Source organism: Rhea pennata, chromosome 3 (assembly GCF_028389875.1).
Source record: "Rhea pennata isolate bPtePen1 chromosome 3, bPtePen1.pri, whole genome shotgun sequence".
NCBI lineage: Eukaryota > Metazoa > Chordata > Aves > Rheiformes > Rheidae > Rhea > Rhea pennata.
The window spans coordinates 78,546,303-78,562,948 of NC_084665.1; the positions used below are offsets into that span (position 1 = coordinate 78,546,303).

At 37.3% G+C, this 16,646-nt stretch overlaps 1 protein-coding gene across 1 annotated transcript in view; it reads left to right on the plus strand.

The window, feature by feature from the left end:
- SLC22A16 (solute carrier family 22 member 16) overlaps positions 1-16,646 on the plus strand; it is a 35,307-nt gene that overhangs the window by 15,921 nt on the left and 2,740 nt on the right. Inside the window, exons 2-7 of the mRNA XM_062573073.1 lie at positions 5,062-5,538; positions 8,251-8,368; positions 10,235-10,784; positions 12,742-12,869; positions 13,254-13,363; positions 13,870-13,969. Coding sequence (XP_062429057.1) covers positions 5,062-5,538; positions 8,251-8,368; positions 10,235-10,784; positions 12,742-12,869; positions 13,254-13,363; positions 13,870-13,969 — 1,483 coding nt within the window. The remainder of the gene's footprint in view (positions 1-5,061; positions 5,539-8,250; positions 8,369-10,234; positions 10,785-12,741; positions 12,870-13,253; positions 13,364-13,869; positions 13,970-16,646) is intronic.

The window sequence follows — 16,646 nt, forward strand, 5'->3', positions numbered from 1 at the left end:
ATGAAAATAACATTTACTTTTCTCACAAATGAGATAATAAAACGGGGAGCACAAAGAGTCAGAAAATGTTGAAGTCTTTTTCACTGTAAATTGAAAAAGAATAGTTGAGAAGTTTCACAGAAATATTGTAAGAAAGACTAGACTATTTTCATGCTGTGTCTTGCTCAGGCTTTCATGTAGGCAGTTTGATGCTCATTTGACTTTTGGCATTCATTAAGCTTTCTTATACTGGAGCAGTAACCTACAAAGTCTTCTTCATTTCTATATTTGACACTCCTGGCAAGAGTGACAAAATGTGCCTGCCAAATAATTATTTCCCGTGGCAAGTCACCAAAGAGATGGAAAAACACCGTGAGGAATCAGAGATTATCATATCTTCTAGGACAGGGATAACGTCCATAGATCTTACAAATTGCAAAAAGTATATTTTGGAATAAGAAGAATATCTGTAAAACATGTTTTTGAAAATTATTGGTTGCAGCAATATTTTATATATACATATATGTATCTATCTCACCTAATCTGATGTATGTATATGAAGATCACTAGTATTCTTTGTATTCTAGCATATAATATATACACTCTAAAAATTGTCTTTTTTGTGATAATAGGAAAATAAATGGCAGGCTTTGATTACAGAAGTCTTGCCTTTTTCTTGGTGATTTTCCGCAGTATTTGTCCCTATTGCAATGTTATTTTCTTTACGTTTTGAGGCATGAGTAGCAGTTATCTCTTATTTCAGGGATGATGATGTTACTAAAGGGATTGTTTTACATGGTTGTTTACAGTAGAGAGATTTGAAGTCAGTAACAGAGGAGTTTCTTGTCAGTCTGGTGTTCCTAAACTAGGAATTAGAGAAAAAAGTTAATCATTTACAATGCATTGCAAGGACAACATAGACTTTAACCTGTGCCTCAGGGTCAGTATAGTATGCAACCTACCTGCATTCTGCTGTGGCTACCGCTGCCGTGGAGCTGCGCTGAGGTGTGTTAGTGCCCGGGAGGTGATACGGCTCTCCCTTTTATTGCCTGCTGCTGTGAGCGCTCCAGGATCCTGAGCAGGGGTCTCCAGCCTCCTCTGTCCCCTGCCACAGGTCCTCTCACAAAGAGGAGAGACTGCTCAGTGGTGGGGTGAGCATGGGGTGAGCAGCAGCCCCATACCTGCATGAAAGAGTTTTAAGACTGGGGAAGAATAGTGATGTGGCCACACCAAGAGGGCTTGAATTTTAACTCATGTACCTGGCTGTCCAAAGAGAGGGATCCCAGACTAGCAAGGTAGCAAAAGAGAAAGGCAGCAGCTTTCCTTTCCTCCTTGCTCAGCACCCTCTGCTTCCCCAAATTCTATTCTAGCAGACCTGTGTCTGCCATAAGCTCTGTTTTTCTCTGTCTTTGCTTACTCTTCAGCTGTTCTGGCAAGGAAAGCCCAATGCATCTTTAATATTCTCCCATCCCACATATCATCCTCCCTACATACTTCTCATGCTTTCTGTATGTTGTCACTGACTGCCTAATTAACTCCTTTTTCGTAACTATACAAGCTGTAAATTTCCTGACCTCTATTCACTAGGTCCTTGTAGAAGAAAAGCTCTTCCTACCCACCACAGCTACTCAACAGCTTGTAAGGCTGGTCTCCTCCATCCAGCACTGTCATAACACTGCGCTGTAGTCAACAATGATTTTTGCCTTCACAGCAAAGGAAGGCTTTCAATTTTTTTAACATATATATACACAAATATATAGATTTAGCTAGTCCATTGTGAATTGTCCTAGAAACCACAGTGATAGTTTTAACAAGCAGAGGAGCAGCACATTAGTGTGGTGGCAGGGCTGTGGGATGCCTTCAGCCACTACCGCTGCCAAACACTTCTATAGTGTCACATCAGGCCTTATTCTCCCCTCTCCCTGCTTCCCATGCCTACTTCTTGGCTTTTTTTATTTAGCAGTTAGAGGTTAAAACTGCAGTGCAATCCATCCATCAGGATTCTGCAACAACATCACTATTCTGTTACAAAAACACACCTTTTCCTGTTCTTAAACAATAAGCAGCATAAATTATATCTAATACCATATATCTGTCATCTTATACCACATTTTGTGTGTGCTTAGAATAGCTGCTACAAATTAAGTAAGGAAAATAATGAAACTATGGAACAGTTTTCTTTGTTGGAGATGAGTAAGATTTTCATGATATTGCAAAGGGAACAACATTTTTATAAGAATATATCTAGTTCTAAGTTAAACCTTTAAAAGATGGATGGGATACAGTATGACACAGATATTTTTAAAAAATAAATCTTTTATTGCTTTTTATAGAGGTGGAAGCTGTTCCATAGGGGACAAAGGAAAAATGAGGAAAAGGGTAAGGGAGTATAATTTATATAGTTTTAGAAAGTAACTAGAGGGGGATAACTGATAATTCTCTATAAAGAAATGATAAAAGACAAGGAAGATTTATTCAAGGTTGCACAAGGATGTTTTATAAGCTGCTAATAGCCTTACACTGAAAAAGAGGACGTTGAGATTAGATATAATGAGAAACTTTCCAATAGAAATATTTGACAGTAGAGCAGTCTGTCAAAAATGGTTATTGAAGCACAACTGTAAGAAGTGTTCAGAAGAGATAAGATAAAACTCTCAAGGGAGAAGCTAGTTCGGAGATTAGCTACAAATGTTCTAAATTATAGCCCTGGTGATGCTCTAGGGATTTAAGTTTTACAAAAATATCATTGTGTGTTGGTTCATGCCATTTTCTCAGCCAGTAGCCTTACAAGTTGTTATCTTCTTTCAAGCCTCTTCAACAGGAAAGGGCGTAAGTGTCCTTTTCTTGCTGACTTTCACTGGACAGAAGAGAGATGATTATCTGTTGTAGTAGGAGAGCTAATTAGCAAACTCAAGATGAATGTGTGGGAGATTTAAGTTACTTCATTCTTCCCTCCATGTCTGGGGAAATACCAACTGAGCTTTCTGACATTGGGATTTCCTGATGTATAATGACAGATACTGTAAATACTGGGGATCCTAGTTCCAGATATGCCACTTTTTCATAGCTAGTAGAAGATGCAACTGCATAGCTTCTGGGGGTTTTATTTGCTAATTTCCTAGGGGTCTTCTAGTCCTGATTCCATCATTCTGTATGCTGTAGCAAGAGCCCAAGTTGAAGAATTTGCTCTTTTCTGCTATTTGTAAAGTGAGTTGCTCTCTTTTGATGGGAACAGTTACAGTTAAAATAATGCTGTGAAAGAGGAACTAGAAAATGTTGCTGACCATATTTGCCTGTATTAATAGAGAGATGAAGGTGACTCAGAATAAACTTCGCTTCTTTCTGGTCCAAGATAGTCCAAAAGCCTTTTAGAACAGGGTAAACCAAACCAAACCTTGCTTTGGTTTGCAGTTAAGCTACTCAGTCCTCTTGGCAGGGAATAGATAGATAGGCTTATGGGATGCCTTTGCTATGTGCAGTTTCCCTTGACTATCTCTCTCCCGAGGTTTATTGTGAAAAGCAGCACAGTGCCTTTGTGAGGAGCACCCTATGAAGCAAGTCTTCAAGAGGGAAGTGGAGCCAACTTTTGAGCTGCCACTGGTTGGCACCATGGCTTTAGCCATGGAAAAATCAATAGAGCTGTTCCCAAGAGAAAGAGGGACAAAAAGCATTGCATCTAAACGGCAATAATTTCAATCAAAATACAGGATAGGCAAATGGGTGTACATTTACCAGGAAGGAATCAAGGATCACAAGGTAAAAGCCAGCAGAGAATGACAGTGGTGAGCAGAATTAAGTTATACAAGAGGACTGTTTAATTGAAAAGGTTAATTGGACATTAAAGCAATGCACCCAGCAAATTGTATTCATATACTCTGGTTATGGATAGTTCAGAAATTCATTAGCTATTGTGATGATAGTTACTTTAGAAGTCCTAGACTAGGTACTGTTGCAACAAGTTAATCATAACCTTTACTATGGGAATTCAAGGTTGGATTAGGTACATCTTCAGATTAGTGCAACTGATTGGCTTCTAGCAAATAAAAATGAAGGTGAAACCAAAGTTAGTTTATCTGAGTGAGAACTGTACTGATTCTGTCAATAATTTTAGCATTTAATTGAATAAAAGGCTCCTTTTGTTTAGATTAGCAGAAACTGTCCTAGAAGTTGCACTCACTGACACTAGAGTTCACTGCGAGTATTTTGACATAAATGCAGGCCTATATGTTGAGGAATAGGTCAGCTTCTTCTGAATACATAGGCATTTTATAAACAAATGATCTCAAGCATATTTGAAAAGCTGTTAAAATGCGAAAATCCAAGTTCTGCATAAAACATTCATTTAGCAGGTTTATTTTATGATAAAATCTTTAATGTATAAATGCATGTCTTGTTCAAGCCAAAACCAACCTAGTTTACAGCTACATTTTGGTACAGAGCATTTTACATTCTTCAGATTCTATCTTCAGCTACCTGTGTCTATATGTATTCTGTCGTCATATTTTGGAAGCAATAAAGACAGATGGAAATTAGGTAGAATACAGGTAGATGGATACAACTAGATGAAAAGGAGATAATTTGTTTTGTTTTGTTTTGTTTGATGTACTTATCCCTATGCCTCAGAACCCAAAGTTGTAACATTTTGTTTTATTTATTTATTTTTTTTCCTAACCATTCCAGTAATCTAAAGCCTTATTTTGAAGGGATACACAACACAGAACTGGAGGGGCATTTTTTTTTACTACAAATTAAGTGCTTAAGTTTAGAATTGTTTCTTTTTAAATGGTTTTATCTGTGTTCAGTATGACTAAAAAGCATGAGTTTGTTTTTTGACAAAGAGACTCTTGATGTTTCCTGGGGACAGATGATTTTCCTTGTGGATCTTTTCTCATCTTTGGTCTCCTGCAGGGCTAATTTTGAAGCAATGCTGTGTAACAAATCTCTAGACACTTAATATTGTCTCCATATACAACTTTGCCAAAATGACTGACGCAGTCCTAGGAAATGAATTATGTTAATAGTTTTGTCTTTTATGTATAGGGAACTTTTCTTCAGTAAACATGTTTTTGTCTTTCTTTACAGATTCCAAGCATTCGTCTATTTTGCATCTGTCTTTCAAGCTATGTCATGCGGTATCCACTATTTAGCTTCTGTGTTCATGGCTGTTACCCCTAACTTTGTATGCAATATCCCTGGAAATGTGAGTACTGTTCTCTCCTACAACTCCTCTGGATCAAGCATAGAGGATATCTGGACACTATTGACATCAACAGAAAATTACATTGTGGTCCAGCTGGAAGATGGAGAAACTTGGGAACTTAATCAATGCAGCAGGTCCAAACGAGAAGTCAGTTCGGATCTCACCTATGAATACAAAGGCAACAAGTCTGAATTCTCTTGTTCTGATGGATTTCTCTATGATCACACAAAATGGAAGAGCACTATTGTTACAGAGTGGGATTTGGTCTGTGACCGAGAATGGCTTGCAAAATTAATCCAGCCTACATTCATGCTTGGAGTCTTGATTGGAGCAGTGATTTTTGGTGATATTGCTGACAGGTAAAATGCCATCCTCTGAAAATTGTAGCTTCAGACCTCAGTAACTCTGTGTGTATCTATTGGTTCTGTTGTTTAATTTATTACACATAAATTCAGGAGTTGCTGATGTAGTTTTATTCACAGATGTGTTTAACTCAGTTTCTTTTTTCCTGTAGCAAGTACTAATTTTACAACATCTTTGCAAATAATTTGCTTTTAGAATTTGTTGCCTAATTTATATCAGCTGTTGTTCTAAGCCTTCAGTCCTCAAATTGCCCTGTGCATCTTGTATTTTGCCCCAAGATTATTCTTTTTCCTCACAAGAATAGTAGTGGTAAGTAGTAATAGCAATAGTAAAAGCTGGCAATAGTTTTTTTTTGCCTTATTTTCCATGAGTAGGAGAAATTCTTCATGGAAATATAGATGTTTATTTCTGATTATAATAAATAGTTAAAGGGATAATGTAAAGTTAAAAATCATACATTTTTGAATTACAAATTTCCTAATCTCTGTCATGAATACAACTATGTAGGAGTGATGCAAAAGCTTTGAGAGTTTGATCAAGCCCTATGTTCTTAAAGTAAACACTATATATTACCTTTCCTTATCAGTGTTGCAATCCAGCTGTAGTTCTTCCCTGAATGGCTAGCTTAATGTTAGGCTCTGGTAGATTAATCCAGGTAGGAAGAAAAATGGTTGTCAGGAAGCTTTGCTGTAATTTCACTTATTTACCAGCATGTACAAAAGTCTGTCTGAGGATGAGGGGACTCGATTAGACCAGTGCCCTGCTTGCTGTGCCAAGGATCTCTGTCAGCTTGCTCCCTTCCAGTGCCTCCTCCCTGGGTGTTTTGTCAGATGACACAATGAATTATCCTTATTAGGTTCAAATTCCTAAGCTGTGTTGTATTTGGCTTTGTTCGAGGAAGCATATGTACCTTTATTTTCATTTAAAAACCACTTTAACTTTGTTTATGTCTTTCTATAAAGGAGCTTATAGACTAACAGCTCTGTTACGTGGAGGATGAAATCCTGCTCCACAGCTAAGAGTATGAGCAGAAGTAGGCCAGTTATGTTGTTTTCTGGTTTTCCTTGGTCAGCACAATGCTACAGTGTTGCAGTTGTAACATGCGAATGCAGGAGTAAAGATAATTTTTTGGAGGATTTTAGAACAGATGGAAGCAATCCTTTCTCCTGCGCCAAGGCTTTGTAAAACTGTATTTAATACAAAACCAGAATTTAATGCCAACATTTGTTCTGTGTCTCTTTAAATCAGTCATAGCTTTATTAATTAATATTTGGACATGCCTTATGAGGTTATGATCACATTGTTCTCATTTTCATTAATTCAAGCCATGGACAACCAGTTAAGATAATACCCACATTCTGAATTGCGGATTTGCAACTGTAGATTTTACAGCTGAAAGTTATTATTTTCTGACAGATCCTGGCTCGTGGGAAATAAGTTTGTGGGTTCCTCCCATTGCCAGTTAACAGATTTTCCACAGAAGAGGCCCAACAGCTAGGACCCACTGGGATCACTTCTGGCAATCCTGGCAGGAGTTAGCGACCAAATGTGCATGATGACTCCTTCCACACAGATCTTCTAGCTCAGAGTCAGAGGAAAGGGGGAGGGCAGTGGAAAGAGCTATGCAGTGTCCTTGTTTGGACGACACCTCCTATTTACAGCCTCACTTTCCAGGGCTGTTTTAATGTAGTACTAAGTACCTACAGAGAAAAACAGACAAACAACCCCCTGCCCCTGAAGTCTCCACACTCTCCACCCAAACATTGGTGAAAAGTGGTTCACAGTAATAAGAATCCAAGACTATACTATCAGGGAATAAAAATGAGTCAACATATTTGGTATTACAGAACATTTGTAGACAAAATAGAATATAATGAATCTGTCAATAGAGTATTGTATATCTATTGCAGATTTCTAGGCTTTCTCCTCAGTTGAGCTTGTTGATAGCATGGGCTCATTTGTTTAGGTACAGCTAGCTCTGCTTGCTGTACATGCTTTTCTCTCTGAGGGAAGGAGATAGAGATTCCTTTTTACCAAATGCCCTTCTTTTATACTGAAAATTACAAAGTATGTTTTTGATAGGAAACTAGTGTTTGACTTTTTTTTTTTTTTTTTTTGCTGCTAGCTTACTGGATGTCTATGTCTGTACATGCATGCTGTGTAACTGTCATTGATTAGAGAATTTAACTTCAAGTAATTGGACAAAGATACATTACAGAGGCCTTTCTTTACTATCCAAATTGTTTTTTACTGTTGTCAGGAGATAACATGTGTTGTCACAGCTAACTTGTGTTAGAATTTACTAAGTAGACATTACTTAATATAAAATGTCTGAAAAAGTGAGTCTTACCTATAGTCCTCAGAATAAATTAACAAATTAGTTATGTGGAAGTTAAACTTGAAACTGGAAATGACCATATATAATGCCCATTTCTGCACTTTCCTTCCAACCAAAAATTCTGGAGTGGAAATTTCTTCCGTAAGTGTTTTATTTTCCTGGAGTTTAGTTGGATTTACTGAAAATTTAATAGTTTTCTTTCTCACGTGGTAAACAAAATAAAGGAGAGTAACTAGGATTTCTGTGGTGAGTCAGAGCACTAAGTAGAGTGTCCTCAGACTTACTTCTAGATGAGCTCTCAGGAGTTGCAGTTGTTTGTTAGTAGGATGTTTATGCTTATTCATAACTTTATTATTGCTATGATTTGCAGAATGGGAAGACGGCGAGTTATATGGTTCACAAGTGCTGGTCAGTTTGTATTTGGCATTGCAGTGGCGTTCACATTTGACTACTACAGTTTTGTGGTTGTGCGCTTTTTCCTTGCTATGGTAAGAAGGGGTGTTCATCCTGCCTCTTTTTATGTGTCGTTTCCTACCCCTCCTCAGGAAAACTTCCCCTTTTCCCTGTTTCCTCCCCTACTTCATTATTCTAAAGCCCCTCTGTTGCACTTATTTCAGCAGAGCAGGGAGAGTCTGAATATTCTTGGACCAACAACACTTTTCCTCTTTGAATTAATAGAAAGCATCTGTATGAAGCAATGTTTGGTACTTCCTCCATCCCAACCTCTGCTGGACTGGTAATTAAATACCAAGTGTGAAACAGCAAACTCTGATTTCTGCATTGCAGCTAGCATTGCATATCTCCTTGTTAGAAGTGGACTATATTTTTCTGAAAATAACAAATCTATAAGTATGATTTTATCTCTACCATTTTCAGTGATGGAGGAGAGATGCGATTCTCTTCCATGCATCTCTTTGGTCTTTTAAACTACATCTGAAATACTAAGTATCTAGGTAGATGTGTTTAACATCTAGATGTTTGTACTATACTTGAGAGTATTCCAATACGTGTGTGTACAGGGTATGTACGGTGTGTGTGTGTGTGTGTGTCTACTTACGTACATTGTGTATATACTTAGTGACCAAATTTAAATTACAATTTTACATCCAAAGTTTGAATATTTATAGTCTTTCATTATATAATGCATTGAGAAATTAGAAAGCTATCACAAGGAAAATAGTATGTTACCTAAAGTAGTTAAGAAATTTGAGAATAATCACATCATTTATTTTATTCCTGCTGGCAGTGCATTAGTCAAGAGAGGACCTTGGATCTGGACCTCCCTTTGCCTGAGTAGAGTCCATGAGGATTTCCTATGGGGGAAAACTGCACAGGCATTTCAGTGAGATCAACAGGAGTCCATCTAATGAGTCCCTTGGCTGTTGATGCTAGAGGCTATGGTAGTTTATAAAAGCAAAAAAGCTCTGACTGGACAGATGCTGTTGGTTTTCACTGCCTGCTGGGACTGATTTGCAAGGCGGAGGTCCAAGGCCCTAACCCCATGCCACTGAGATCGGTGGCAGCTTTCCTAGCAGATTCAGTGGATTCAGCATCAGAGTTTATTATATGCAGCATTTGTAACCAGAAAATTGACTAATCAAAATAATTCACTGGAATATTTTCTAATCTAGATTTTCTAATTGTATTTATGTTCTGAGATGCCAAGAGTTTAGAGTGTTACTAGAGAAGTTGAAATATATGTTTGATGAAGAAATGCTTTAATGAAGACTACACTGGTAATTACATTCTGTTAGTTTGGCTAGATAACATATGAAAACCTGTAACAATTTTCCTATAATCTATAAATGTGATTCTCTTCCAACATTGTCAGAAAATGAATTAATGAGATAATTTACCAGAGTATGAAAGCTAATTTGCAGTAAATTTTTATTTCCCTGACAGGCAGGTTACTAATAGTCTACTTAAAGCCCAGGTCAAGATTTTCAGAAGTGGCTGTTATTTTAGTGTACCTTGCTTTTGTACGTGTCCAATTTGTGATGCCATTAATGGACCTGATCTTCAGAGGTGAGGGGCTTAGTGACATTAGCAAATTAGGCTCAAATTTTTTTAGGTTTCTCTTGCCGGCTCCCCTCCCTCACTAAAGAGAGACATCCAAAATCCCACCACAGTTTTGAATACCGCTCCCTGGTATTCTAAAGGTTTGAGTGAGCTTTTTCTCCAGTTGATTTGTTTTCGGGATTGCTTTTTTCCTGTCAGAGTGTGACATGCCAGTGCCCTGCATGTTAAGTGTACACAGATCTGGAACACTGTTAGCTGTTTGGTTTTACCGCTGTTGCGCAAAGAGAGTAGGCACGAACCTCACACTTATTTTTCTCTCTCTCTTCCCCCCACAGGTTTCAAGTGGCTATCTGGTTGTGGCTTTTGTTTATGTGACTGAATTTGTTGGCACTAAAGCTCGAACCTGGGCTTCCATGCATGTCCATGCTTTTTTTGCTATGGGAGTTATGGTTGTGGCACTCGTGGGATTTTTGGTTCGGACCTGGTGGGTCTATCAGATGTTTCTCTCCATAACAACTCTTCCCTTTGTCTTGTGCTGCTGGATGCTCCCAGAAACACCTTTTTGGCTCTTGTCAGAGGAAAGATACGAAGATGCACAAAAAGTAATTAATATAATGGCAAGATGGAACAAAGTAAGCACTCCTTGTAAAATTGCTGAACTCTGCTCAGTCCAACAAGACGATCTAGTCAGTGGCAGAAAAGGTGATAATGACGTATCTTCAACGAAGAAGCACAACATCCTAGATCTGTTTTGTAATTGGCACATTGCAAGAAGGACCATTACAGTCTGGCTGGTCTGGTTCACTGGGAGTTTAGGATACTACGTATTCTCCTTGAGTTCGGTCAATCTAGGAGGCAATGAGTATTTAAATCTGTTTCTCATAGGTAAATATTTTTGTGCTTTATTCTGCTTATGACAGAAGTAGAACATATAATTTAGAAGTGTCTAGAGATGACAGATAATTTCCTGACTTTATTCCTTCTATTCTGAATCTTGCTCAAAAATGTTTGTGTTGTTAACTAACACTGGAGGGATATCGTTCCCTTCAGATCTCACTGTTGATGGGGGAAAAAAAAGAATTTCAAATTTTTTGAGGTACAAAATTCTTCTCTATCTGACTTTGTGGTTATAAAACCATAATCTCTTTTTCCCTCTTCTCCCCATAAGCGTATAGCAGATCCACGCAAACAACAAGGGAACTGGACCAGCAACACAAATTCCCACAGCTCCATTAAATGCAGAAACTGGGAAAAAGGCAGTAAAGATTATTCCTATAATTACTTACAGTCCTGATAATACTAAGTCAGTCTGTACTGACAACAGATTCATTCTATTTTTAGAAGCAAGAGTAATTTTATTTTTTTCAGAACTATTTTTTTAGTTCAATTGCAGTATTCTTTTAATTTTGTCTGCCTGACTATAATCTTCCTCTGGTATGTAAGTTGTTTATAAAGGCCACTCATGCATTCAAGGCCTGATCCAAAGCTTATTAAGATCAGTGGAAATACTCTATTGACTTCAGAGGAATCTAGATCAGGCATGCAGCTCTGAGCCAGCAAAGAATTAAATCATGCACTTTGCTTTATGCATCTGAGTACTCTCAGTAAAGTGAATGTGACTGTCCATGTACATAAGCACATTGAAAGACTGGGACTTTCGTTAATTCAGTTTGTTTTGTCACATATTATAGCGCATTGGTAGACTGACTGTTGTGTTGAAGATTGGATACTAGTATTGCCCGGATAACTACATTGGTATGACACGAGCACATACATAAATCACTGTATCTACCTATTTCAAAAATGCTTCAGGAGACTCTAACGTACCCTGAATAACTGCAGCCTGTTTATACCAATACAAAGCCAAAAGACTGTTTCCTTATGTTGTAAGTGTATTGACATACTATAGGTGCTTAGTAAAGGAATGCAGCCTATTTGTTTGGGGTTGTATCTTATGCTCTTCCTTGATTTTGCATTGGACATAGTCACATTCTTCATGAGCAAGCTGGTTTAAACATGTCCAAACTGGCTTAGACTCTGTATAATTTGTCCAGGGGCAAATCATGTTTAAACAGGATTTGTAAACAGTTCTAGCCAAACTCTAGTTTCTTTATAGCTGCAGAAGTTTTTCTCTGAAAGAGACATTAGAAAGAGAATATGTTGGTGACAGGGGGATATTGTAAGCACCTGCCCTCTTTTTGATGGGGAAGAGAGAAAAATGAAGCCCCAGTCTTGGCATTTGTGGAGCTGAGTCAGAGGAAACTAGACCTTGAAAAACCATTTTTTTGCCTTTTACATTGGGGTGCAATGTCTGCACTTGGAGGAGGTCGATGGCTTCAGCTCTGCAGTCCAGGTATAAGTTGGCAAATCTTGAGCAAGGTGTCAGCACGAACACCAGCAATCTATGTCCAGTGAGCCCTCTTAAGCTGTTGGGGCGGAAAGACCTGAAACAAAAGAATGGCGAATGGAGTGCTTTCTGCACAGATGTCAGCCTCGGGAGAGCAGGGCCAAGGCCTCGCTGCTTCTGTATTTTTCCAACCATTTCTGTGCTTCACTTCCACCACAAATTGAACAGGAGCGTCTTTATGCTGTAAAACCTGGCTCATTCGTCCCTTCTTCACCTGCCACTACCACATTTTAGGCCATGATTTTTACTTACTGTTGCCATTTTTGTGAGGAAATGAACAAGCCCAACACATCGGTTATCTCCAGATTTCACATATGTACTGCATTTAAAATCAGTCTAATTCCTAGATTAACTGAATCCTGACAAAGAGGAAGTCAGAGTTATTAAAAGAGTATGTCGTCACGGGTTAAAACCAAATTAATTTCATACTGACAGGTGCTGTGGAGTTACCTTCCTATGTCATTGCTTGCATTGGGATGGACAAACTGGGAAGGAGAAACACACTCATTCCGTTCCTTTTATCAAGTGCACTGATTTGTGTTTTAATTATGTTCATACCTCAGGTTAGTCACATGTCATTTAAAGTGTTCCTATAGTAGAAATTTAATTTTATGGAATCTGAGGTCTGTGAATGCAATTGTTCTTTCTAAATCATGTTGCTGATTAAACACCATCTTTAAAATATAGCTGTCAGTCTAAGATCGATTTCTGTATTTTCACTAGAGATTTCACACTGTCATTGTAGGAGTCACAGGTAAAATGTTCTGAGGGCTTGAATGAACCAAGACCTGTAAAAGTCATATGGGCGCTAGTTACTTATTAAGACTGTTTAGAAAAACCCAATAAATATTACTTATTGTTTAAAAAAGTGACACAGCTTTTGAAGGATGTAAATTAGGTTTGAAACAGTGACATTTTCTGATTTTTTTTGTGCTCTCTTTCATTAGGATTTCAATATATTAATTATCTTAGCAAATATGGCTGGAAAATTTTCAATAGGTGTGGCATTTGGCCTTATTTATCTCTACACGGCAGAACTGTATCCAACAATTGTAAGGTAAGAGCTTTTGCCAGCCATACATTTTCATTGTTCTGCTCTTATTTCCTTTCTTGGGTTATGTTCTTGGGCCAGATCCAGCTCCTCTTGACATTAATGGCAGTGGTCCAAAAGTCTTGGAATGGGATGAGTTTCTATGTTGCTGCAGAGCTGCCTAATATTTGGCTGTAAAATACATGTTTTTTCATTTTTCATTTCAGTGTGCATTGATTGCTTTCACTGAGGAACCAGAAGAACGCTTAATACTTTCTTAAATGTTACTTAGGCCTTTCTTAACACTCCTGATTGTTCAACCTGTGATCTATCTTGAACAGTGATTGTACTTAATCTTAATTATGGGAGCAGCTAAGTTTCAGTCCAGCAGATATTTACATTGTGTAGCAGTATCTTCTAGTATAATTGCATATAGACACATATCATCTTGCTGGTGTTACAGGTTTCTATGCATTTCTAACTGTTTGCTATATTTACCAGAATTCTTATTAAAGTCTTCGTTTTATCCACAGATCACTTGCTGTTGGAAGCGGGAGCATGATGTGCCGTGTAGGAAGTGTGGTCGCTCCTTTCTGTGTATATCTGAGAAGTGTCTGGATTTTCATGCCACTTGTAAGTGTTTATTTCAATGGCGAGTATTTCTGGTTTTGAAAAAGGAGTGTGTATCGCTTATTTTTTTAAGAACTGAATGTTCAAGAACCTTTACATTGAAAAGCAAATTGAACAAACTGTTCTTGTTCTAAATTTTAAGTCTCAAAATTTAGTAACTTCATATTGTTAAGAATATGCAGATAAGCAAAAGAGATATTTTGAGTCACTAAAATCTTCTCAGAAGTTATTATGATTGAAGACAGAAACATAGTTATGCATTGAATCCTAGTGTCTTTTCTACAAAAACATACTTTATGAATCATGTAACATCTATGACATAACTCACTCTGTACTTACTCAGCAGGCATAGCAGTTCTGGGCCATGCTGATAGTTCACTCTTTTGTCAAAGGGTATTTTTTCCATTCTTGGAATTCAGGATGGATAGCTCCTAGGCTTTTCTTAATATTATTCCTTAATCTTTTCCACCAGACATTGCATCTTTGGAATAGCCTTCCAAAAGATCAAGAATTTCATATATTTATTAAATTTGGTCTTCTAAGCTGTCCCAAAGCACCTTTTTTGCATTTTTCTTTTACATGAACCAAAGTGAAGTCCAGGAAGAAAAAGGTAGTCATATATAATATTTCATGAAAGTCAGTTACCTGTGGCCAGAACATTCTGCCCTGTGGAAGGCTAAAAAGTATTAGGCTGGAAACAAGCAAGTGGTAAGATAGCGGAAGTGCTTAGGAGTCAACAGTATCGACAGTTGATGTATAACCACTGAAGGAGATAAAAGAGAAGAAAATGATACGTTGATGAATTTAATGGGGACTCTGACAAGCAACAGAACCCCTTGGATTCATTAAGCACATCCAATTTGTAGGTAATTCCAGGTCATGCTACCATTAGGTCCTTATCTTGTAGCTCCACTTGCCCCAGGAAAAGACAGGTGAGACTATTTCTTTGTGGAGTTTGGGCGTTTCCTCTCTATTATGTAGTTCTTTAAATCCATTTTATACAAATTATTTTAATTATTTCCTGCTCTCAAACAAAACATATTTCTTCATTATGTTCCTGCTATGAGACATTTACTACTTAGAAATCCTGCAGCTATTCCATCATTTTTTTCTTCTGAAGGGTAATTTATGCCCTTATATGCAGAAACATAAGTAATTACAAATTTATACTAAGGATTTAAGTAGAGAATGAGCTTATTAACCATTTAAAAATGGTTTCAGTTCTTCCAAAACCCTTAGAATTCACTGTGACTGGCAAATCAATGTTATATATAGATAATATATGTCAGAAGGTAAAATCATAATGGGATGAGTCCTTGACCTAGATTCTTACTCTAATTTTGTCCACCACATTGAATTTCCTACAGAACTGGCATTGTGTCCATTGATTTTGCAACTGTAAAATCTTCAATTATAAATGCCAGATATTGGTTTGAGAGAATTCTTGGGAACTTGGTTCGTTATTTAAATTAATTGCTTCCAGCTGTTTGGGATGAAGCTTAACAGGAGGAAGCAGACCACAAAATGTTTTCTTTCTTAATAATAGCTCTACACAAACCAAGATATCAGCCCAGAACAAAAGGCATAGAAATCAAAATTTGCACAACAGGGTGATCCTGGGGGCACATTCTCATGTCAGTGCTTTGCCTTTACTAGCTGAGATAAGGTTTATCCGTGCAGAAGTGCTGCAGTCAAACCACAGATGGGAAATGTTGAAACATTCAGGAGAGCAGTGAAAATGATAGTATAAATGAGAGAAACTATTTCAAATATGAACAACTTAGTGTATAAAAGGTATTCAGAGTATCTGTGGAGTTGTACAGCAGTTAACTGTCAATATGTTTTCATTATTAGCTCCTATTACAAAGCATTTTTCAGTTTTTTAAATAGAAGTGTCTTCAGCTGGAGCATAGCATGCCAAATCTCAGCTAATGTAAGTGTTCTGGAATTAAAGTGAAATGAAATGGATTATATTTTTAAGTAAACTGATACACCTCATTTTTATCTATTGTATACACCACACATTATCAAACAGTTAATACTGCTATTTGGTTGACAGTCTACCTCACTTATAGCTCTGCCACCTGCAAGTAATGCAAGATATCCTGCTGAATGCATATAAATCTGGAATAACTTGCCAAATATGTTGTTCATTTGACAACTTTCTAGAAAACTTAGAGTAAAACAAATGCTCTACATATAATCTATTTCTGTTTCTCAGCTGTTAAGCATTATGTTACATTAGCCCTTTAACAGACTTGATTTCTCTTGCAGATAAACTATAAAGTACAAATAAAAAAAATAGCTCCATCAAGGTCCATAAAGTTAACTAAGTGCAAATCGTGTGTCTAACACTACTAAATTTTCAGGACAAAACTTAATCTTCTTTTGTTAAAGTATGAATTTTGTAAATTTGATCACATTTTTAAGTTGGTTTTGAGCTATCAGGTTTGGATATAAATATATTTGATCAGCAGAACAGAAGAATCTTTGGTTCTTTGAAGTAAAAAGTATTTTTGAAGGATATTTATTGCAAATTATCCTTGTTCTCCATCTAGAGATGGAGTATTTAATCATGGCCTGTAGACCAGTGTGAAATTATATCTGCTGCTTCAGGTAGGGGAGGAAGACACAAAAAAGATAGTGATAAATCTATGTTTGAAGTTATTTATGGTAGCTG